The sequence below is a fragment of the Podarcis gaigeae genome (genome assembly GCF_964106915.1).
Source record: "Podarcis gaigeae genome assembly, chromosome: 6".
In the NCBI taxonomy this organism is placed as follows: domain Eukaryota; kingdom Metazoa; phylum Chordata; class Lepidosauria; order Squamata; family Lacertidae; genus Podarcis; species Podarcis gaigeae.
Genome location: NC_139682.1, coordinates 43,939,875 through 43,964,234, shown reverse-complemented (window position 1 = coordinate 43,964,234; position 24,360 = coordinate 43,939,875). Strand labels below are relative to the sequence as shown.

Sequence of the window (24,360 nt, the reverse complement as noted above, 5' to 3'; positions counted from 1 at the left end):
TCGTTCAACTCTTCACATGTTTAAGTAAAGACTGAATGTGAGTAGAGGTTTGTGAGAGAAAATACTTTATCCTTCAGATAGCTGTGCAAACTCATTCCTGGCTAGCACTAGTGTTGCTTAGTCAATCTAAAGGCCAAGTTGTAGCATTCTGAAGTGGTCCTCGGGAGGCTTGGCCAGTTGGCAAGGAGGTATTGCTCCCTCCCTTTCTACTCCTTGTATAAGTCTCCACAGACCCTGTAATTCAAAGTATCTAGTAGTGTGGTGCAGTATGTAGACTTTGGGGTTTTGACATGGATGATCAGCCATGAGGCTTAGGGCAGCTTCCTGTGTGACACGTTTCTCCTTGGCAGTTGGAGGACAGAAAGAATTCTGTGAAATAACCTTTATAAGGTGGCCTAGAAAATCACTGTTCTCGGTGCAACAGTACTTGATAATATACATATATTTTTTAAAAAAGACTGTTCGGTTTCCCAGCTACTTAGCTTTAGCCTCAGATATATCCAGATCATTTGCTGAATGCTGAGAATAAAATAAGCAGAAAAACAAAACTCTAGGCATGAAATAGTGTTGTTTGTGGCATCTCTTATGCCTGATGGAGCATCTCTTTCAGTACCAACTTGCCTGCATGTTAAGATCTGCTGAGGCCCTTGTCCATGTACCTCCTTTATCAGAGATACAGTACATTATTTGACCGCAAGAGACAGAGTCTTCTCAATAGTGGCGTTATGCCTATGGAATGCCCTCCCCAAAGAGGCACACTTGATGCATACATTGCAGTGTTCCTAGTGCCTGGAAAAAAATGTTTTTATTTACCCAAGTATCTTAGTCTGTTGTAAACTTTGGTTTGTTTTTAACATATTTTTTTGCTTGTAAAATTCAAGTACAGTAAAGGATGATGTAGAAATGTTTAGGTAAATTAATAATATTACGTTGCTAGTTAGGATAGTTGGGGCAAGTCTGTTCAACACCCCACCCTTTTTGCATAGGGTTCATCTTCCTGGGTTCATAAAGCATTTCCTTTCCATTACTTTTTTGTGATCTTTTGCCAGATTACAGGCAACAGATTCTATTCTTAAGGAGGGCCAAACAGACTTGGGGTAATTTACAGGACTTTCTAGGAAAGGATTGACTGTTGTACCTTGGACTATGCAACCTGTTGAACATGTTGGCATCTCTACTTCTTTAAAACAATATGTATGGTTTTTTATTTTACTGTTTTATCTTTTGTTAACTGTTTTGATTTTTTTTAAGTAAATGGCATATAAATTTTATGAAATTAATAAAATAAAAATATTTACAAGCTTAAATGAAAGAATTAAGTGTTTCATTTAGCTATTTCTGCTAACCTTTGGCAAAGAGTAGCTGCATGCTGATGGATTTGAATCCTGGTGTTCACAACTTGGGGAGAAGGCCTTTTGGGTGGTAAACTGAGTGCTATGCCTGTCCTTAGTCTCTTCCTTTCTTGGTAGTTCTGAAGCCTGAAAGAATGAATTGGGCAAACCGGTTTGGTTGAATGTTGGGAGGGGCTGAACTTTCAGAGTTTGGAACTGAATGGGAATTGCCCTGAAGCTGTATGAATTTGGATCTCTAAGACTGTGGTTATTAAAATATGACAAGAGTATGTTCCGACTTTCAACCAAAAATAAGCTCCTGCCAGCTCAGTGCCAGAAGTTTAAAATTTTGTTCGGCCTCTTTTTTCAGCTAGAATGTGATAGAAGGTGCAAGAAAGCCAGAGAATTGTCCAAAACACAGGGTACGTATGTGAATAGGGTTTAGAATATATTCTCTCCCTGTGCTTCCTGGAGATTAGGGTTTGTTTAATCTAGACAGAATGCTGTTGATGTGGAGTGTGATGTGCAACATATTGAATTTTCAGTGTAATCTTCATATTTTTGTACTGGAAGGAATCTTCATGCGTCTCAGATTGGTCATGGCTTCTGGAGTGGGGAAGGATGTGTGTATGAATACACGTTTGTATATTTGCACATATTGCCTACTGCTGTGTGCATGCTTGGCCTTCATACTTCTATGTAACAATTTGCTGTACTACCACCGTATAGCAAGTTCACAATTTATGTGCTCATTCAGCTTTATGTGTTTGGCAATTTTTTTAAAAAAGGGGGGGTGAGCATCCAGGAAAAAATACTTTGGGTCAATGGCGGGTGGGGCTGCCATTGTGTTTTGACTATACACAATTTGGGTTCTAAGTGAGATCCCTGGAGGGCTTACTGTACTTGCAGTGCACAGCTCTTGCTTGTACCATTCCATGTTCTTAACTTCCTGGATTTAACTGTGGAGTGTACTGAGGAGCTAGTGAGTGGCATGTCTTGCTTTTTGACATACATAAAAAATTAAAAGAATTGTCCAGTAGCACCTTTGAGACCAACTAAGTTTGTTCTTGGTATAAGCTTTTGTGTTCATGCACACTTCTTCAGATTGCTTTTTGACATTCAAGTTTGGACAAAATTGATATTTGTTCCTTTTTAGCCCATATACTATTTACAGAACCAGGGTTTTTTTTTTTCTAATCGAAGTGAATCCTCTTATATTCTGATGACTTTTCTTTTCCAAGCTTAAAAATAGACCCTCGCAGACAGGGTTTGAAACTAGCAGGGCACCAGGTACATTTTGTGCCTAAAGATTCTCCATTTGCGAGCACCTTAAAAAGTCTGGGTGCCATGTTTTGAGCCTGACTGACACTCCAGGGTTACTGAAATGTTTGTGCTTTGAAGCCTCAAAGTATATGTTAAAGATAAACAATATGTTAAGGAGTTTAGCAATAAGTAGTAGAGTGTTTTGAAAACTGAAGTATGGTACCAATATGTTTATTGTAAACACTAAATTAAACATGTATTAATAATTTCTGTTAAAGTGATATTAACAATCTCACTTATGTGAATTGTGTACTAGCTCATGCTTATAAAAATAATAAATAAAAAATGTTGCTGAACCCGCCCCCCCCCCGCCCCAATGATGACTGTACATTCTGTTTTGGCGCCCACAACCCAGGTCCCAAGAGCCATTTGGCTCCTAGCAGTTTCTAACTCACAGATCTAAGTAGACCTTGCTGTCTCTTACAGTGTTGTGCACTCTATTCTCCTCGGCTATCTCAGCATTTTGGAAAGTGTACCTGCTTCCCAAGTAGAAAGCAAATACAGAGTTTTTGCTGCCTTCTGGAGTGTTGCTGTTGTTCTTGTGGGCGCTTGCCTTCTCCCTGCCACTCAGTGCTACTTGGCAGTGAGGTGGAAGGCACAGACACAGATGATGCATGTGGGTGTCTTATCTGCTGTGACTTACACTGGGGGTCAAATGTGTAAAGGTGGCGAGAGCAGAATCTTTGATGGCAGAAGGTTCCATGACAGTTGAAGGTGCTCATTGGGGAAAGACTTGAGGCCATGGAGTTTCTGGTTGCTATCGGTGACAAGTATATTCTTGGCAGGAGAAGTTATTTACCCAACATTCAGAAGAGCAAAGCGGACGGATGTGAGGTGATGATTTTATGTTGGCAGAAGGAATCTTTTAGTAAGATATGTGCAGAGTTGAAATGACAGTTAAGAGCATCTACAGACTGTTGCTACAATCACACTAGCTTAGCTCTCTTGTCTTGAGGTGTGTGGGACCAGAATATTGGGAGAAGAAAAAATTAAGGTGTCTGCCTGATTCTTTTTTTTGCTTCTGTAGTTTTAAGAGATTGAGAAGTGAAATGAGAAAGTGAAGCTTTTACTCCTTGCTGCGTCAAAAACTTTATGAGAAGAATATATTTGAGAATCCAACTTTACAGTTTTTGTATATGGTAAAACTGCAATTTGAAACAGTTGCTTCACAGCACTGTCATAATATCTACCTCTGTAACGAGAGCATACAGTACGTGGGTTGCTGAACATTTTGATGAGCTTTGTGCTGCTTTAAGGATAAACATTTCTGTTTTTTGTACGTGTACACCACTGCATTACACCTACAGTTCTCCCAATACAGAGAACAAACTCTTGTAGCTTGCCCCCAGATCTGCAAATACTTCATTTTAAAATTCTAGAAGATAACATGTATATGCTGTTACGTGTGCTTGCTCTCAGTGAGAGATCTGTCCATACAGCAAAACCAGCTGATCTCTGTGCTCTCTCTCCCAGGGAAACTCCGGGCATCCATCAGTCTGTTAATTGCACTAATTAGAGAGTGTGGAGGTGTTAATTGGAAAACCCTGGTATTGTGCCTGTTTAAGGGAAGAAAACGTCAATAAAAATTAATTGATGACTTGGCATGGCATGCGCACTTCACAGGTTAGGAGAGAGTCAAAAGATGTCAAGGCAAATGTTACTGCTCAGATTAAGCAATTGTTAATTAAAAAGCAGCAGTAATTAATATGCCTATGTGCCATATGGTATTGGGTCTCTCTTTACTCCTGTTGCCTGTCTCTTTCGTCTACCTCTTTCCCTAACCTCCTTTCGCTGCCAAATAAAAGGTGTACTTTGAAACAAACAAATACAGAAAGTGAAATCAGTGGACAATTGTTGAATGAAATTATTTTGATTCCAGACAAAAAGAATCGCAATTAGTTATCCAGTCACACTAACTAATCATTGAAGGATGAATGTCTGACCTCCCTGCTCTTTATATTTGTGCATGTACTTGTATGTGGTATTGTTGCCAGTATTTCCTCTCCCAGAAAGACTGAAAAACCACCACTGCTCATCTGTATCTTTACTGCTTATTTATTCATTTAAATTTAAAATTTGCTTGGCACTGAGACTAGGATTTAACTGCAAACAGGCCCTTTAAGACTACTAAAAATCTAGTCAGTTGGTAGTTCTTATTGGCTGCCATTTTGATATGCCATATACACTTGTCCAGATTTCCATGGGTGGTAATTTGTGATACCTCGTGCCAGAGAGACTGACTAAATTGTTGGGCTTGTACTTCTTGATTGTACCCACATGCCTTCTTCTGAATGCAGGTAAAATGGTGTAGCTTGCCATAGCAGTTGCTGAGAGAAATTTGTGTGTGTGTTTTTGTTTATGCTATAGGATTCATTTCTAGTTTTGAAAATTTATAGTTTGGTGATTTTTCAGTCTCCTGTCAAGGTTTCTAATAAGTTAGCAATAAATTCTCCTCGTATTCATGCTGGAAAAATCATTGCCAGGCTTAACACTCCTTCAATCCTTTACTGATAGTGTCGGCTTGCTCATCTCCCAAAAATAAACTAGAATACTGCTCCCATTGTATAAATAAGGAACTCAGGGACCAGTGCTTCAACTCAAGCGAGAAGGCTGGCAGAAGGCAGCATTTATATAAAAGCAAATATCATCTATCCGGGTTTATTCCAGTACTACATACTGGTAATAATCTAAGTGTACTAACAAATGGGCAAAAGCATTGTGGTTGTGAAGTAGAAGATACTCCTCTATTATTCACCATTAACATCAGTGAAATAGGTACTTGACTTTATTCTAAGTATGTATCTGAAGCCATGAGCTGATGTTAGGGTCAGTTTGTTACTCACTGCTATGATTATTATTTGTCTCAATTGTGTGACGTGACTAAGAGTGCAATTCTATTCATGTCTACTGAGAAGTAACTGAGTTCATAGGGCTTAAAGGTAAAGTGACCCCTGACCATTAAGTCCAGTCGTTGACGACTCTGGGGTTGCAGTGCTCATCTCGCTTTACTGGCCGAGGGAGCCAGCGTACAGCTTCCGGGTCATGTGGCCAGCATGACTAAGCTGCTTCTGGTGAACCAGAGCAGCACATGGAAACACCATTTACTTTCCTGCCAGAGTGGTACCTATTTATCTACTTGCACTTCGTGCTTTCGAACTGCTACGTTGGCAGGAGCAGGGACTGAGCAACAGGAGCTCACCCTGTTGCAGGGATTCGAACCGCTGACCTTCTGATTGGCAAGCCCTATGCTCTGTGGTTTAACCCACAGCGCCACCCGCATTCTAGGGCTTAGTCCCAAGTAAATGGGTACAGAATTGCAGCCTAAATATTTTCCCATTGTCTAGCTCAGACATCCCGTTCAGAATGTGATTCGAAGGTTGGAAATAGACCATGGCTTCACTCCTTCCATCTAATGCAGTGGTTCTCTCCTCCATTTCCTGGTTGTTCTAAGCATGGTTTTGGAATCTGGCAACTATGGTTTGCTTGATTTGAATGCCATGACAAGTTAGAACAAATCAGGAAACTGAGGAGGAAACCAGTGTTATGTTTCTAATCCCTCCAAATTTCCGTTTAGAGGATTGTCAGAACTGAGGTTTTCCCATAGGCTTTGGTTGGCCACTGTGAGAGTACAGGATACTGGACTAGATGGGCCTGATCCAACAAGCTCTTATGTTCTTATGAGGGTATAGCCAGGGTTGTGGTCTGGAGGCATGTGATTCAAGAGACTTGTTGCCTTGAAGCAGGCCTGGGTATTTTCAGCATGTAGATTAGGGATACTATCTGGGAATTCTTTGGGGTCTTCCAGACAACCTATTTATTGATCACTCATCCAGATTTGCTTTCACAGGAGTTACATTGTATCTGGGGGTTCTGATTTGTTTGTGGGGAGGTCATACAACAATGAGCATTCATCCTGATTTGCTTGTGGTGTACTCATACGTCTTTGCAGTGACCATTTGTTCATGTCACACTTTTCAGTCCATTTCCCTGTCACTTCCCTAACCACAAAAGTCAGTTTCTTTTTTAAAGTGGATTTGTTGTGGTGGGATAATAAAGCACTTTAATCCACATTAATTGCACAAACCTAAATTTCTTGGTATGTGCTTGACTCCTTCGTGCAAAATGCTGACAGTCTGGAGGTGCTATTGATATGCCATTTTGAGCTCTGTGGAAGAAAAGTGAGCTATAAGTGTAGTAATAATATGTAGGCTCAAAGTGTAAACATCTTGTGCAATCACATCTGTCACGCCGCTGCATGCATCTATTTAAAATGTGTCAGTCAAGCTGCATGCTCTGTGATGTATGCTCTTAAACTATAGCCCGCAAAGCAACCCTTAGACACGTTAGGGCAGGAGACACAGGCCTTACTGAGCCTTCTGGGTGCTATAGTTGTCCAAATAGCACTGGGAACCTAATGTCTTTAAAAACAATAATTTAAAACTTTTTCCAAATCATTGTGTGTTAAAAAGTCATAACTTGAGGGTTTGTTACACTTCCCTGGGTTTAGAACCACTTTTAGGGTTGCATGTCAAGTATTTATTGGCAAACCTCAGATGTGGGAATATGACTGCTCTTTCCCTTGCTTACTCTAGCTGCATTTTTAACAAAGTTGCTGGCATATATCGGTAGAGGGTTAACTATCTGACACAGTCCTCTAAAACTGTAAACAGCATTTTGTCCCTAACAGTTTGTGGAGTAAACTCTCACTTAACTAGGAACACACAGGCCACCCCCACCCCACCCCCCCCGTTTGAATGGAAATTGATTCTATCTATTTCTCTCAAACACCACCGCCCATGCAGCGAAAGTTTGAGAATTAAGATTAAGAGTGGGGAAAACAGTAAAAAGGGCACACACACAAAAAACACCACCCCACCAAGGAAAGACATATAGTGTATGTTGGGAATGTTGATAGTTTTGCAAACTGGTGGGAGTTTGATTTTGATAAAATTGTATCACTTGCCTATATCTTACACACCTGGTGTACAAGTTGTGGATCACAGGAATGTCGGGGTGTCATGTGGCATGGGCTCATTTTGGAATGTTACTGTTCTTCAGAGTACTGAAATGCTTAGCCACTTTCTGGCATGGCTGGTGACAGTTGAACTTTAAAGTTCAATATAGTGTTTAGCCCATTGGAGCTTCAATGAACATGTTCAGTGCAAGGGTTGTATGTGGTGTGGTCATCAGGATATTCTTCTAGACCTATAAAGGTAAAGGTAAAGGTACCCCTGCCCGTACGGGCCAGTCTTGACAGACTCTGGGGTTGTGCGCCCATCTCACTCTATAGGCCGGGGGGGCCAGCGCTGTCCGCAGACACTTCCGGGTCACGTGGCCAGCGTGACAAGCTGCTCTGGCAAGCCAGCGCAGCACACGGAACGCCGTTTACCTTCCCACTAGTAAGCGGTCCCTATTTATCTACTTGCACCCGGGGTGCTTTCGAACTGCTAGGTTGGCAGGCGCTGGGACCGAGCAACGGGAGCGCACCCCGTGGGGATTCGAACCGCCGACCTATTCTCCCTCCCTATGGGGGAGAATAAATACATTCTACTTCAAGACTTCCAGAGCTCTTACATTCCAGTATTTCTGTGCGTATTTTTATGGACAGTATGGGAACAACTGCTTTCCTAAACTGCTTAGAAGTCCCTATAAACTGTAGGCTCTTGAATATTTATTACTAAAATATGTGAAAACGTATTTGGAACATGAACCTGTTTAACTTTAAAATACTTTATCTCATCATGAAACTCTCCTCCCATATCATTGTGGGTTGGAGCTTTGAAGCCTTATGCAACCATGTATTGCCCTCTGTGATAGACGGGGACATAGGAAGTTGACTTATACTAGCTCAGACTATCCATCTAGCTCAATATTGTCTGTTGACTGGCAGTGGCTCTCCAGAGTCTCAGGCCGAGGTCTTTCACATCACCTGCTACCTGGTCCCTTTAAAAACCAAGCCAAACCAAGAGATGTCAGGGATTCCGCCCAGGATCTTCTGCACACATAGCATGTGTTCTACCACTGAACTGTGGTCCCTTCCCAAATCTATAGTATTTCTTCATGGTTCAGTTCTTGGTGTGTTTGGGATTTCTCAGTGCCTTCGGCTTGTTTTCTTTTTCCTTCTACCACAATAGCAGTTTTCAGACAGGCAGGACTAGAATTAAATGAGTACCCAGTGCATTTGCTTGGGGCATCAATGGGAAGAGATAAAGATAAGCCTGGGATTTTGTTCTGCAGCAGTTGTTTAGAATTTTTTTTTCTTGATGGTGCTCTAACTGGGCACCACTACCAACCATGCTGCCTTCCCAAACCATCACATGCAGATCCCAGGCATTTTCATACTTGGCACTAAAAGTACCTTGCCTTGTTCTCTATATGTACTCATATAAATGCTGTTGATGTGGGTAGAGGGAGAAGTAAACCATTTTAAACCATCCCAAGTTTGCTCTTCATTCAAATATTGTCAGAGGAGCATAGGATCCAGACAAGGGAAAGCAGGAACCATACTGTATCACAGCACCTGTAACACATCGTGTGTGAACATTTCATGTGTTGCCCAATAAAACGTTAGTTGATGGTATGCATTTGCATTTGAATCTGCTAACTGCATGGATGAATGGATGGATGGGTGAATACTTTTGAGGAAGAAAAGACTACTTTGTTTTTATTTTAAAAAGTTACTTAGTTGTTTATATTTATCAGTCACTTCATGCAGCGAAATGCTAGGCAACATACAATACAATACAATACAATACAATACAATACAACACAATACAATACAATACAATACAACAGTATAAACTTTCAAGCATACAATCAGTTAGATAGTGTATACTTTTGTCATGGCAAGTACCACTCTCTTGGAAGAGATACTCCCTTCTGTATACGAAGTATCATGGTTTAGATAAACACAATTTATAACTGCATGATTCATGTAGCATGTTTTCTGTTATGTTTTTTTCATCTGCAAACAGTTATCTATACCTATAAAACTAATATGTACAGTTGACCTATTATAATTGTTTTGATTTAAGTGTACCTAAGCTATGGAGAAAAGGTAGAAAAGAACTGTAGGTAAACAAAATGGACCTGGTTAGAGCGCAGCGCTGATAATGCCAAGGTTGTAGGTTTGATCCCCGTTTGGGACTGCTGCATATTCCTCCGTTGCGAGGTGTTGGTCTACATGATCCTCAGCGACCTTTCCAACCCTAGAATTCTGTGATTCTAGAATTCTGTGATTCTACTCCACTCTGCCTCCTGACCAGTTATACAAACTCATGATGTTTTGGAGCAAGCTGCATGTTTTTCTCTGTCTTTTTTCTTTAAGTGGCTAGGATTGCCTGCTGAACAAAGATGTAATGGAGGGGAATGGCAAGTTGAAGGAGATTGATTCATGTTGTTTCTATGCGTCATGTATAAGATTAAAATCTACTTTTGTGTTCCCACGCTTGTAATAGCAAAGCCTATGCTGGCGAAAATGTTCATGTGATTTAAAAATGGGTCTCCCGCTTTTAGTTCTAAATGTTTTTATCCTTGGGTAAAGAGGGAGAGGCTATAGCTCAGTGGCAGAGCACATGTATTGATTGCAGGAAGTCAGTTACCAGAATTACCAGGTGATGCTGGGAAATACTCTTGTCTTAAACCCTGGACAGCTACTGCCAGTCAGTGGAGACAATGCTGAGCTAGATGCGCCAATGGCAGAAGTGACTTGCCTAGTGGAGTGCAGCTTCTATGCAACCATTCTAGCAGATGGGTCTCTCTTGCTTACCAGGAGGAGGAGGGTGTGAGGCGGCAGGGAGGTTTGCATGATGATTTGCTATACAGCAGCTTCTGGTGTTCGTATTAACGGCCTTCACATGTGCTCACACCGTATTTATAAATTGAAACAAAACAATATACAATCATACTTTTTGCCCACCAGTGATCGAAATGTTCTTTTTGGAACAAGATTCTGTAGCTGCTTTTATGGTTGCTTTAGATGCTGTTTTTAGCTTCATAACTTTGTGTTTTTATGGTTTAATTAGGAATTTATTCTTACTTTTATTTTTATAAGCCATTTCAAGCAACTCCTTTTGTGGAGTGAAAAAGCAGGGTATAATTTTTCTACAGAATAAAAAAGCTTCAGAGGCACTGATTTGATGGAGGGAGTTGATAAATTGAAAGAAAATATAGCAGGAATATAAAAAGGGAAGGGGAAAGGAATCTTATTGGACTATGAAGGTCTGAGCAGCACTCACAATGTAGGTAATACTGATAATGTGTACAGCTAGGATTACTTTTTTTTTTTTAAGTGTGGTTGAGATTTTGAAAACCAAGTTCTTTTTCACATTTTGAACAACTTATTTGCTGAAAATAGAGTTTGTGTCCCTGTGAAGTAGGAAGATGCATGTTGGAAAGCACTGTCAACAGCTTTGTATAGTTAGCATGTGACTAAAAGCTGAATTGTATCTCTGTTTTGCTTGCAAAATGTTCATCATTTTTCCTGCTAACTTTGCAACTGCCACAGTCCAAGTTCAACAGTCTTTGTCTCAGAATGCTGTTTCTCCAATGCCCTACTATCCTGTGTCCTAGTATCACTAGCCTGAAACATGTATATTTTCAACAAAACCAAAAATGCAGTAATCTCTGTGCCCTTGAATTCTCCTGCAGCTACAAGTATGTCTGTGTGTGTGTGTGTGTGTGTGTGTGTGTTTGATAGTGTGAGGGACTACAGGAGAGAGTCGACAACTCCACATGGGAATTAATGTCATTCATACACCCTGCGGAAATGACTTTTGAAATGCATATAATCTCAAACATGCAAATGAGAAGCTTGCTTCACCCTGTTTAATATGAATGATCAGCTTCTGAATAGCTATTATTACACGCCACATTTCAGCAATTATGTTGTTCCCAGTTTGTCGGTCTATCGTACCAAAAAAAAGGGAGGGGGGAACCATGCATAGGAAAGAAAAGGTAGAAAAAAGAAATATCCCTTTTTTGCTGCCCCTCTTCCGCTTTCAAACTTGCTGACCGCTTCTCTGATCAGTCCCAGTTAATGTTTTTTTTTTTCTTCTTCACTTCTTTGCTGGCTTGGCAGCTTGTTTTCTTTATCAAGAGACAAAATTAAAACAAGACACCCTAGTGTGTCTTGCGTTTTAGCCATTTTGTTTTAGTCTTACGTCAATTGTAGATAGATTTATTAAGGTGAAATGGCACTGCCATATAGAATTGGGATAGCAAAACTCTGCCCATTGATCTTAACAGAATTGGTGTTACCAGTTTAAAAGAATTGGTATTTCCTCCTTTACGCTGATATAACTATTTGTAGTATGCTGCTAAAGTAACATGAATCAATATTAGAATCTGCTTTCACTTTATGTTTAAAACAAACTCCTAGCTTTTCTGGTTGCAGAGAAAAGCTTGAAAACATGACAATAGTGCGTTCTTAACTATCTCAAATGAGAAATTTAGAAAAAGGAACCTTTTCTTGTCTTCCAAAAAGAATTTTCTTTGAGGATTCCCTCCTGCCCTGCAAAAAATCTAGCATTTTATTAAAGTCAAGCAGATAGCAGCTGCTGGGCCTATCCAATGCCAAACCTCACTGCAAATAATTCCTGCTGTCATTGTACTAGGCAATTTACTAAGTAAGTAATCTAGAGCATCTCTCACTGGACATGTTACTGATTGTCCGTTCAGCTAGGGGAAACAGTTACTCTAAATAAATGCAGTCAGAAGTGAGGATTTTGAATGTATGAAGAATAAAAAAACAGACTTTTTTCAGCTCCTCTTTTTCTTCCTTTTGTCAATAAGTCTCTCTCCCTCTCTCTCTCTCTCTCTCTCTCTCTCTCTCTCTAATTCTTGCCCAGCTCTGTAGGATGACATAATCTTTTTCTTCCTCCTTGTAGTTCTGAGTTTTTCACTTTTTACAAACTCATCTCATAGAGACTTCCAAAATATTAAAGTCCAGAACTTACCATACTTAGTTCTATTTAGAGAAGTGAGTGGCCCCATGCCAACCAGTATACCAGCAGAGCAACCCAGGTACTCAGAAAAAGAATGTGCTTAAAAGGAAAAGATCATATGAATGCATATTGCTATGGAACCCTGGCAGTATAAGGGTAGAATACAGACCCCAGTTTTCCCTATGGGCTCCTTAAAGTTGTTACGAGGTCTACTACCATCACTATTTAAAGGTTTCCTTTGGGATGGAAGAGGAAAGTCCTCTAATCCATATTACCACTACAGGATTATTTAAGCTGTACAAGTGGCAAAATACCTAACAGGTTATAGGGTCATGAATGGGAAGAAATCAATATTGCCTCTGAACTCTCCCTAATACTGTAGTGAGTATGGGTGGGGAAGGATTAACCTCCTCTATGCTCCATTCCCCAAGTTTGAACCTCAGTAAGTATTGTTTACTTTTGTGTGTGTGGTTGTGAGTATGTGATTCCCCATAATTTTTATCCCACTCACAGCAGCATTTTCTTTAATGGAGGGTTCCTGATAGATGCATGTGCTTGGGATAGAAACTACCTCTTTTCCAAAGAGTCCTTTAGGACCACTACCTTCTTCCTTGTTTAGATTTTCTTAGACTGTTTCTGAGGCTGGAACAAAAACCCCTCCAAATCATTATTCTGATTGAGGACCCACCTTTTAGCCCAAACATTTCTTCCTTTTTTTAAAAAAAAACCCCATGTATTTGTATGGTGGTACTGTGGCTGCTGCAACCCACAGGACATGACCTGTGATGAGTCCTGACCTAGCAGTTGAAGACAAGTTGAAGAAGCAGAGCCAGCTTCTTTGTATTCCCACCCCCTTTTTCATTTTAAAGAGGAAAGAAACTTTAACTGCCAAGCTTTAAAGGTTTCAAAAACAAAGTGGAACAAACAGCTGGGTCTGCTGTATTGCTTCTCCCACTATCATTCCGGTGGTGCTAATTTCAAATTTAGACATATGGGCACACGATTTTTCAGGATGGTAATATGTCCAGCCTTGCATACCCACTCCCATCTATGGTAAAAATGTGGAAAGTCGCCTTTGACTATAAGGTGGGTTTAAAAGCAGAGCTGCTCTCTACTAGTTCCTTGCTTTGCCTGTCTGGCGGCTTCTTTGAAGTTAGGGCTGGATTTTCAAAATAGACCTGGCTTTAGTTTGCTACGGATGCCTTCCTGATGCCTGCTGGTTTACTGCAGTATGTGCTCTTGCTACTGTACACTTTGCACTTGAGCAGCAGTAATTCAATTTCACGTTGCTGTTTGTTTTCCTCTGGAAGCTTAAAAACCGTGTCACCCATACTCATATAATGCAAGGGAATAGTAACCTGCAGTGAGAGAGGTTTTACATGAGAGGTTTTGGGGGTATTGTGGCTCTTGGTATTCTTTGCTGCTATTGTGTGTGGTGGTTCTCTTGATTTCTCCTGTCTCTAGGGTGGATTTGCTCCCCCCTTTTAATGGTATGTCCCAATTCCTAGTATATTGGCTGCTTCAGTTTTGACTAATGTAGGTGTTTTATTAACCCATTGTTTTGTTTATTTTGGGGGGTATTGTTTATTAATTGGCTTTCTTTTAGGCATTGAATCAAAGCTCTGCAGGCTTATTTTAGCTTGTTTTCATATTGCTTGGTTGTCTTCTGATACTTGTTTTTGTATGCTGTTTGTTGGTTTGGGCCTCCTTCTGAAAGGAAAAGTGGGGTATCTTTATACATTGAAATGAAAACACACAGCATAGTCACTACTCATTTTGAGCCTTGGAACAAAACAGAGCAAACAGCAGGAATATGCTTCTCACTAAAGTGTACAATAGTTATGTTATGTTGAAGTTAAGATTGGAGTAAAGTGCTACTCTCTGAAAAAGGAAAGCTGCCTTCTATTTATTAACAATAAAACGGAAATATTAGCATATCCTGCCCTGGTATTTGTTAACTCTTCAGCCCAAACTTGCAGGGATTGGCAACCTACCATTCACTTATGTATTGAGTAGCCGTTAAAATGTGCACTGATTGCCTTATTCTGTGACCCTCCATGTGTTGTTAGACTCCATCTCCAGTCAGCCCACTGCATCATGGTCAGTGGTTAGCTGTGGTGGGCGTGGTAGTCCAAACACATCTGGAGGATCAGAGGTTCCCCATCCCTGGTTTAACACGTTTTATGTTGATGTAATCACCACTGAGACAAACTATAGAAATCGAAAACTTTCATATTCATTGTAGTTTACATGTTAAGGTGAAGAAATGCTTTGGTTTTTAACAGCATTTTGTGGAAGATGGAGGGCAAGGGTCGTTTCAAAGGCAAACATTTCCTGAAGTACCTCCTGCTTTTCTTATGAAATCTTAGTTTATCCAGATGTGTTTGAGCTGACTGCATGGCTAGGTAGGAGACTTGGAATATTAAATTGCCAACTCCATCAACTCATGTGGGAAGTCCTTTGTTGCGCCATCATTTTCTTTTGAAATCATTATGCTGATTAGCCCGTTTAGAATGCAGAAACCACATTTTATCTCCAGAGGTTTACTCTAGCGGACTTTATTCACTAGGCCATGCAATAATAATAATAATAATAATAATAATAATAATAATAATAATAATAATATATTTATTTATTTATACATACATACATACATACATACATACCCTGCCTATCTGGCTGGGTTTCCTCACCCACTATGGGCGGCTTCCAACAAAACACTAAAATACAATAACCTATAAAACATTAAAAGCTTCCCTAAATAGGGCTGCCTTCAGATGTCTTCTAGAGTTTGGTAATTATTTTTCTCTTTGACATCTGATGGGAGGCATCATAATCCATAATATGATCACAACAACAAAAATACAGTCAGTGGTTCATAAAATTTACTAGATCTCATGTTGTGGGAGTGAACCTGTTGAATTGGGCTTCACCCCCCCCCCGCCCCAGATTGAGGCATGTCATTGGAAGCAGTCATGGAAGTGCCTGTTTCCCACAATGTTTCAGGTAGGTGACAGACATACTTTCTCCTAGGCCTCCTGTGATGCTTTCGACTTCTAAACTCTGTATGAGGGATTCTTTTCCTCTTCTAGTGGTTTCTACTAAGTAAGGAGCTTCTCCAAATTCTGTGCATTGGAGCAGGCCCAGAGCAAGTGTGTTATGAAAACGACTCCTAGCAGCTAAGCTATTTTAATTTCTATGAGAGTTTCACTTGGTAAAAAAGAGGACATGTTAGTGTGTGTACTGAAGACGTAGCTGTGCTAAACAACTTTGTGGGCACAGCTGTTCTCTGGCAATGTGCCATTGGTTCCTGCTTTCTGGATGTCTTGGGGCATTTATACATCTGGGATGGGGAGGAGTCTGTCGTGCTTAGGTCTTTGCAATGCAGTGTTTGAAACTGATATGAAAGCTAGGCGCTAAAGGGCACCTTAAACCAAGGTTATGGGCAAAACAACTGAATGCCCAGGCGTGCTTTTTCTGTAACAAGAATTCAAAGCTGAAAATGAATGAACTGCAGCTATAATATTACGTTTATTTTTCACATTGTCTAGTCCTTTCCCTGTCCACTCCCCTAATATTCTTAAGAGCGTCTCTTCTCCAGTACCTGGAAGTGGGGAGGCAGAAAAAGGTCCTCCTTTCCTTCCACTCTGCAGTTTTAATCTGAATCATAGGTGCAGTACTGCGTCCAGAGCTCAGAAACTCCTTGCACTAATGAAATTCCTTGTCGTAAAATGCGGCTAGAACAATGGGAGTTTTGAACGCTGTTGCAGTGTGAACAATGTTGTGCAGAGTGATTCCTTCCAGTATAGCATAGATAGTAGCTTCAGCTGAAATTTATGCTCTTGTAATAGTACTGCTTTGCTTATGCAGGTGCTGCTAGCAAGTCATGATGGTTGAATCTGCCTCGGAGACAATACGTTCTACTCCCTCCAGTCAGAATGGGGTCAGCAGCCTAAACAATCCAACTGATGGAGGAGGCGGTGGTGGATGTGGAAGAGAAGGAGGAGCCAGTGGAGAAACCAATGGAGAAATGAGCCCAGTGGAACTCTTGCATTTTCAGCAGCAGCAGGTACTGAGGATTTGATTCTTCCAGACACACTCTTGCGTACCTACCTTTTGAGTGCTTCTCTCAACCTGTTAGGAACAGGTTGATCTAAAACGGATCCCAAACCTTTTCCTTGATCTTTATACTACTATGTGGTACAGTAGAATGCAGAAAAGGGGCAATGGAAAGATAATAAGCCATGAATAGGGTAGGTTAATTGGTGGGAGGGGTTGTGGATAGTCTGCTGCTGTCAGTTCTTAGCCACATTTAGTAATCTTGCCTTCATAAAACCTACTTCCATAAAATTCTGATTGGAATGAATATTTTTTAATGGAAGTGACTTTTTCATAGATGTGACTTGTTTAGGATTAGCATTTATGCCTAGGTATGTGCATACCTTAAATTAGCATTCCAGCTTACTTTTACCGAAATGTTTGACTTAGTTTATGACGGACCCTTGTGTGTTCACACTCTGCTTCTTTTTCTCTGTACCCCACACTCCCCATTCAGTGGCAGGATATTCTTAGAGTCATGTGAACAGATTGGCTCATGGCTGTTTGTATGTCCACTTGTAACTGTAAGCATACTTAATCTTGTGGCCAACCCTATTGGAAGGTGCTCCTCTGAGTAAGAACCATCCTCCTTCAGTTGTGTACATACTTTACTGATACTGTTCATGTGTTTTTTTTCTATCTCCAGCTTTGCAAGTAAGCCAGTGTAGTGCTGGCACTGTGTAGTACTAGCAGGCTTTTGGGGCAGCCCAATGAATCACATCTTACAAACACTGCAGTGTCACCTGCCTTGAAAACTGACCAGCCGTAACAATTGTTACCATGTCACTGTGGATTCTTTCTGCTCACACAAAGTCCTAAAGGTGATCTTGTATGCTCACAGCAGTGTTACCCTTTGGAGCTGACTCAAATACACACATGGGTGCCACATTGTGAAGGTACTCCACATATTTGCTGTCTTTCCTTCAAATCAGGGATTAAGTAGTCCCAAATTAGAAGCACTAGCTACCCTGCTTGGCCAGGTATTTGGAGGTAACAAAGAGTACATGCCAGAGTTCCCCTTTGGCATACTGTGTGTTTACCCATGCTCACACAGTTCAGCTCTGTTTTGGTAGTCTTTCTAAATGTGCTGTGTGTAAAGGAAAATAGGAACACATGCACTACAGGGTTTTTTTGTGTCCATTTCTTAGGCATATATGTGCATATAATTTTTATGTAGGATTTGCATGTGTTTGTGTATGGATTTTAGTGCTTAAAATTTACCTTTCAAAACAAACTTAAGAGGAAACTTTAGTAAAATCAGATACTAAATAAGGCAATGAGCCCAGACTCATACGGAGATTGCCTCTCGTCTAAGTTGTAAATTCCAGCGTGAAAGCTGTAAAAAATTGCTGTGTCTGATACTTTAGTAGTGAGCACTGTAAATCCATTACCTGAATAACAGCCGTTTCTCATGCAGTTAAGCCACTGTTCCCCTGATCTGAAGGGTAATCATGCATGTCATGCTTCTCAGAGTCACCCCTGCTGAATGAAAGAGACACAGTTCTCCCCCTCCTTCAGAGGGGCGTGTGTGGCTGTAGCAAGGCTGTCTTCGTGGTGCCTTGGGGCTTGGCACTGCAATTAGTTTAACAGTATTGTGGGCTCTAGTAAACAGATGTGTGCTCACTCATTGCCCAGGTAAAGTATTATGCAGTACTCACTGAGTAGCATGAACCTGGTGCTGTTTGGCCTAAGCCACTGTGGGAACGTGTAAAAGCGATTGCTCCTGATGTAAAGCTATTGCTTTGTCAGGATGTACAATGTATGTGGGGGACATTTACAGCCAAATTCTCAAGTAATTCATCCCCTCTGCCCCCAGTGTGTAAGACTGCTTTTTAAAAAGAAAAAAAACAAACCACACAAAACTTTTTCTATTGCAGTGGTTTTACTATTGGAGGAGAGAATGACACATGGACTCTGGACCAAATAAGTCTGTTTTCCTGAAATAATTTCCTGCTGCCCTACATGTGATGCCATATGTGACATCAGTTGTGGGGCAAGGAGAGATGTGGCTAGATAGGCTGCATGACTCAGTTCCCCATGGGGAGCTTGATCACACAGGGCTTGCAAAGCGCTATACTCCACAAGCTCCCAATAGACAGCTGACTATCAGGCATTTGAGCAGCGGTGCACAAAGCACTTTGCAAGCCCTCCGTTCAGTGCTGAGCATAGGACTGACACAGCCCCTTGTGCTGCAGTTCCCAAGTGCTTGATAACCAGCTGGCTGACAGTCACTTAGGATGTTCTGTGCAAGGGACTTGATAGGCGAGCAGGACAACCCACCTGACAATCATCTGACATCAACAATGTGGGGGTTATAATACCGTGTGGTTTGGGTTGATGTACTATTTATGCCACTGGTTTGAGACTTGCCATGTGCCACAGAGTGACAACTAATACTATACCTTCATTTTTACTGCATTTGCTTGTCCATTGTCAGATATGATATCCTGCCTTGCTCTGTGGCAGAACTCTCTTGAAGAGATGGCTGTGGAAAATGCTGTACAGTGGTACCTCTGGTTATGCACTTAATTCATTCCGGAGGTCCGTTCTTAACCTGAAACTTTTCTTAATCTGAGGTACCCCTTTAGATAATGGGACCTTCCGCTGCCACCGAGCTGCTGGCTCGCAATTTCTGTTATCATCCTGAGGTAAAGTTCTTAACCCAAGGTACTACTTCCGGGTTAGTAGAGTCTGTAACCTGAAGTGTTTGTAACCTGAAGCGTTTGTAACCTGAGGTACCACTGTAGTACAATTGATCAGCCATGTTGAGATTCCTGCATTGCTGGAGGGTTGGACTAGAAGATCCTTCGGGTCCCTTCCAACAATACAGTTCTCTGATTCTGTGTGGACTTTTCTGAGATAAACCTGAGGAGGATCTTGCAGGAATCAAGTATCCCCCAAACCTATGGTTCTTTCTGATAAGGCAATATGAATGATCAGCTACTGTTTTTTATGTGCGTGGTTCCATAGGATTTCCCTCAAAAAGCACTCAAGGGCAGCTAGACATTTGGGAACCTGTTCTCTTCCATTCTAGGTCTCAGAAATGGAACATAAAAGTACTAACTTGAGTCTCTTGTTCTAACTGCAAGGACATTTTGTCTACCTTGCCAAACAATGTACAGAATCTGCTGCAACAGACTTAGAGGTCCATAGCCATATCTCACTATGTAGAGAGGCTGCCTTGCTTCCAGTAGAACATGCCTAGGAAGTAAAGGAGAAGGAGGTTGTTTTTAAATTGCAATACCTTGTGGAGAATTGTCATTTTGGTCAGTTTTCCGAGTGCTCCCATATACCTGCCTTAGGGCAATATATATTTGCTTATATATTTATAATTTACACACGTACACAGCATTTAAGCTTTTTCAAGTACCCCAAGGGTCTGACCAAAAAATGACAAATCCCCACCTGCTGCAATTTAAATGAACTTCATTGCCCCAGCTCCTTCCTGGGCACCTTCTACTGGAGGCAAGTCACTTTATAGTGGGATGTACCAATGAATATAGTTGTAAAGGGGAGAACTGTATTTCTTGTGCTCTTTTCTTCACCAGGAATGAAAGAGCTTAGGTGTGAAGTAACTGAAAGAAGGTTATTTTTTTGGGGGGGGGGTAGGGAAGAATCATTATCCCAAGTAACGTTTGCCTTTCTTCCATGCCCCTGCCCCCTCAGCACTGCATATAATTAACCTGTAGAATTCACCAGTGTGAGACGGTATTTAAAGGCAAAGGAGACTTCTGAACGCAGATGGCATCTGCAGTGACAGTAGCTCAGATGAGAACCATTGGTGCCATCAATCTTCATGCTTCAGGGAACAAGCTGAGCAGCAGCTGGGGTCAGTAATAAATGTCCCCATATATAGAGTTTTGCACAATTAGGTGCTTCATGAAGGATTTACACCTTCTCCAGTAGCATCCTATATCTGCCCCTGTTTAAAGAGGCTTCTGAGCCATTGGTCTGTTCCTGTCTGACAACTTCTGTCTCTTCCTTGTGCTTCAGATCCCAAATGCGCCATCTCTCACTTCCTCTTTAAAAACGAAACAGAAAAAAACCCAGGACTAATTCTCAGGAGGAGGACTAGAAAAATAATAAGTGGACTGTAAATAAAAGGCTGGGGGGCGGGAAAGAGATATTGGTGAACATATTACACAACCAGTTAGTAAAATTCCTGCCACAAGAAAAGTTAAGGCCTAGAATGTAATAAAACTGGTCATGAAGAACTACTTCTAGAGGGCAAATGGCTAATGCCATGCCATCAAATATGGAAAGACAGATCAAAACTTGCTGCTTTAGAATAATAGCTAGTCTTTGTTAGGGCGATTTTGGACATGTATTTTCTGTGTCAAAAGCCATTTGTATATATAAAGCTCAACACACACACACACACACCTCCTGCTTTATCCTGTGTTATGGGTATTTGTTGAAACTACTTATATAATACAGTGTGTTTGTATATGTGGTGTTCAGCACTACACATTTCAGAACAGTTGCTTTTGACATGCTAGATGCATTTAGTTTGCTCTGGGTGATAGCATTCTCTAATTTACCTGCGTTCATGAATCATCTCCCAAAGTTTGAGTATGGACATCCTGGATCTGATCATGTTTGATGAACGCAGACTAGTAGGTGGACTTTAATAAGCATGTCTAGACAGTGCTTGCTTCTAGGATTTTATATGATTCAGTGCTGTCTGTATAGAAATTCTACAGCTCCATCCACATGCTTTTTATGGAGTTCATTGTGGGATTAACTGAGCTGCTTTTGTTTTTCTGGAGATGTCTGGGGCAAAAATATAATAGCCCTTTTCCAGAATACTTCTGGCTGTGTGCCCCCCCCCCCAGGCCTATTTGAAACAAACTCTCTCAGCCCTTCCCTCCAAGTTGTGTAGTCTCTGGCTTGCACTATGAGCTAGGTGCCTTCTCAATGCTGTATTCTAATCCTTTGGCAAAGGAGGTAATGATTTTGAATGCTGATTCCTATGCAAGTGTCATTGGGTTACTGCAAAACGACCAAACACCTAGAACAACATAAGCCTTTGCTGATTGTACTCCACATGGAAGGCAGCAGCACATCGGCCATTTTCAAAGTGATTTGCCCAAACAACAATAAGGCTCAGATTAGAACTGTCAGATTCCTGGTTTTGAGGCCTCTGCTTGGTCAATTCAAGGATTTTTTGTTCTCTTAAGGTTGGTATATTTTATAAAGTAACTGCAACCCAGGACCCTGCTAATGTTGCTTCACTGAAGAGATCTGTTCATGGTACACATACTGTAAGAACACATTTTGAGGATCACAGTAGAGGATTTTGTTGTGGTTATTCCAGCTGCTGTGCAGGTATAACATGTTCTCTCCACCTCTTCCCATCGGACAAAGTGCCCAACTCCTGAGCTTTTGGTAAACAAGGCCTGGAAACGTGAGCTGGGCTGTGGAGTAATGAGGTGACAGAAGGAGAGGGAGATAAACAGAGAGAGCCAGAAGTCAGGCATCTGACAGGAGTTTAGACTGAAACAAACAGCACTGGCAAGAGAGCGCTCGTCACTTTTGAACAAGACGGAGTGTCTGTTTCCATGCAACGGGCAGAGCTGAAGAGCTTGTTTAAATAGAGATGAAAGGAACAAGGAGGCTGTGTGACCTGCAGCCGGCGTATGGTCCTGAGGCTAGAAGAAGGGAGGAGGATGTCAGGAAGAGAGGAGTTGCCGAACTTGAATTCAGGATGGTTGAAGAAAGAAATCTGGGATGGGCAAGCAGATCCCTTGAGTGCTGCATGCAGATGTGTTGGAAAGTTCAGTGGTTCCTGGAGCTATTTCTTTTATGTATCGCAGAAAGGTCTCCATTTATCAGAGGGCAAAGCAGAAGCTCCAGCATATGATTTGGCAGCTGGGTATCAAGTCTGAGCTCTGACAGGCACACTTGGTTATTGCGAGATGTCTGAAGTAATAACTTATGAAACAAAGATTTGACCTTGTAGATTTGATTTGTTTTGTTATACATGGCTAACTCCCAAACTTTGACCTGTTACCTAATAGATCATATTGCCCCTGCGGGAACCTTTTTCCATGCAAAGAAAAAGAATCACACATAAAGTGCTACAGTAACCTAAACGCCCAGTCATGCTTCTATATCCTTTGAAAGTTGGTCAATTAATCAAACCTCCCAGCCCTATGTTCCCAGTGTTTGTGGGTATTGCAGCTCTTTTGGGTTCCTGTCTTTCTCCCCACCTCCAAGTAACCTTTCTCCTGTGGAGCTTGCCCTTTCCAATTTGATACAAGGCAGACTCTGAGAAAACACTAAACACTGTGTGCTGCTGTCAGGAAAACAGAACAGCCACGTTATAGTTTCATTTACTTTCCTTCCTTTTTCTCTGTAATGTGTCCGGTCTTTAATTCAGTTGTGAGCCTGTACCCAGGGACTTAAAAGAAAAGTCATTCTGCAGCACCTACTTGTTGTTGTTGTTTTATATAAACAACAACAACAACCCAGCAATAACAATATTGTCATATTTCGCTTCTGGCTCTGTAAGCACACTGATACTGTTGCATTGAAATATACATATGATAGTCAATGATCTTGCATGCATATGTCTTGGTATAGATGTTGCCACTTGCCTTTGTCAACTGCTCAAAATATCTGTGATAATTCTTCATGCAGAAGCACTAATGCTTTTTAAACAGTCCTTATCACATTTGTTGCACAACTTTATGCAGAGAATGCATTGCAGGCGGTTGGACTAGATGACCCATGGGATCCCTTCAAACTCTACAGTTCTGTGATTCTGTGACTCACGTGCAATTTGTACACATACAATAAGGCAAGGATAGTCAATGTATTACTATCCAGATGTTGAACTACAACTCTTACTATCCCTGACCATTGGCCATGTTGGCGTGGGCTGATGGGAGCTGCGAGTCCAAAAACTTCTGGAGAATACCATGTTGGCTGTACTGGCATAAAGAAGTGTTGTGTGTGATAATGCTTCTGTGTGTAGTCATGCCATAGATAAAGACTTTTCAGATGCCTACAAAAGCAATCTGGTCACCAATGAACTGCTTGTGGAGATGGAAACGGCACTAGGAAGAACTGAAATCCTGATAATAAAACTAGCTGTGATGGAGGTGATCAAAGCCATGGTAATTAATTCTCTTAAAATAGGCCAGGCTTCATCTGCCCAGCTTCAACCTTGTTATAACCCATAACATTGCTATTTTTTCTTTTTTCAAATTATGGGTACAAGTCTTCATAGGGTGTGTTTTGGAACAGGTTGCCAGAATAGGAAATATCAACCCACGTATCCGTAAAACTTTCCTAGTGCAGTCAATATGGGCATATGTGTTGCGGCTGTGACCTGATCAATGTCTTCTTTTGGGAGATGGAAGGGGGGGGGGGTTGTGATCCATTTGAGCTCTCTGTATGATCCAGTAAAACAGCAATTTAAGAATCAGTAAAATTTTGTGGGTCAAGCGCCCTTGATTCTAGGTAGCCTGGATCTTGAAATGTGGCTCCAGCAAAATGCTCTGTGGTTCATTCTGAAATGTGTTCATTTTCAAAGCAGTCTTGGGAGTGTCTATTTATATTCCCACTCATGCTTTAGCTCAGAAGGGTCTGTATATCTGTAGTCTGAAAGCTGCTTTAGCCTACAGTAAACACGCAGTTGCTGTATTGTAATTTTGCTG

The 24,360-nt window shown here is 41.1% G+C and overlaps 1 protein-coding gene across 8 annotated transcripts in view; it reads left to right on the top strand.

The window, feature by feature from the left end:
• Window positions 1-24,360, top strand: part of FOXP4 (forkhead box P4) — a 155,271-nt gene that overhangs the window by 27,073 nt on the left and 103,838 nt on the right. For 4 of the 8 annotated variants that reach the window (XM_083744983.1, XM_083744978.1, XM_083744982.1 and 1 more), the window contains exon 2: window positions 16,469-16,667. In XM_083744983.1, coding sequence (XP_083601109.1) covers window positions 16,485-16,667 — 183 coding nt within the window. In that variant the 5' untranslated portion in view covers window positions 16,469-16,484. Of the gene's footprint in view, window positions 1-3,353; window positions 3,649-16,468; window positions 16,668-24,360 lie in introns of those variants that run through there. The other 4 variants (XM_083744981.1, XM_083744975.1, XM_083744980.1 and 1 more) reach the window with 3 other exon arrangements.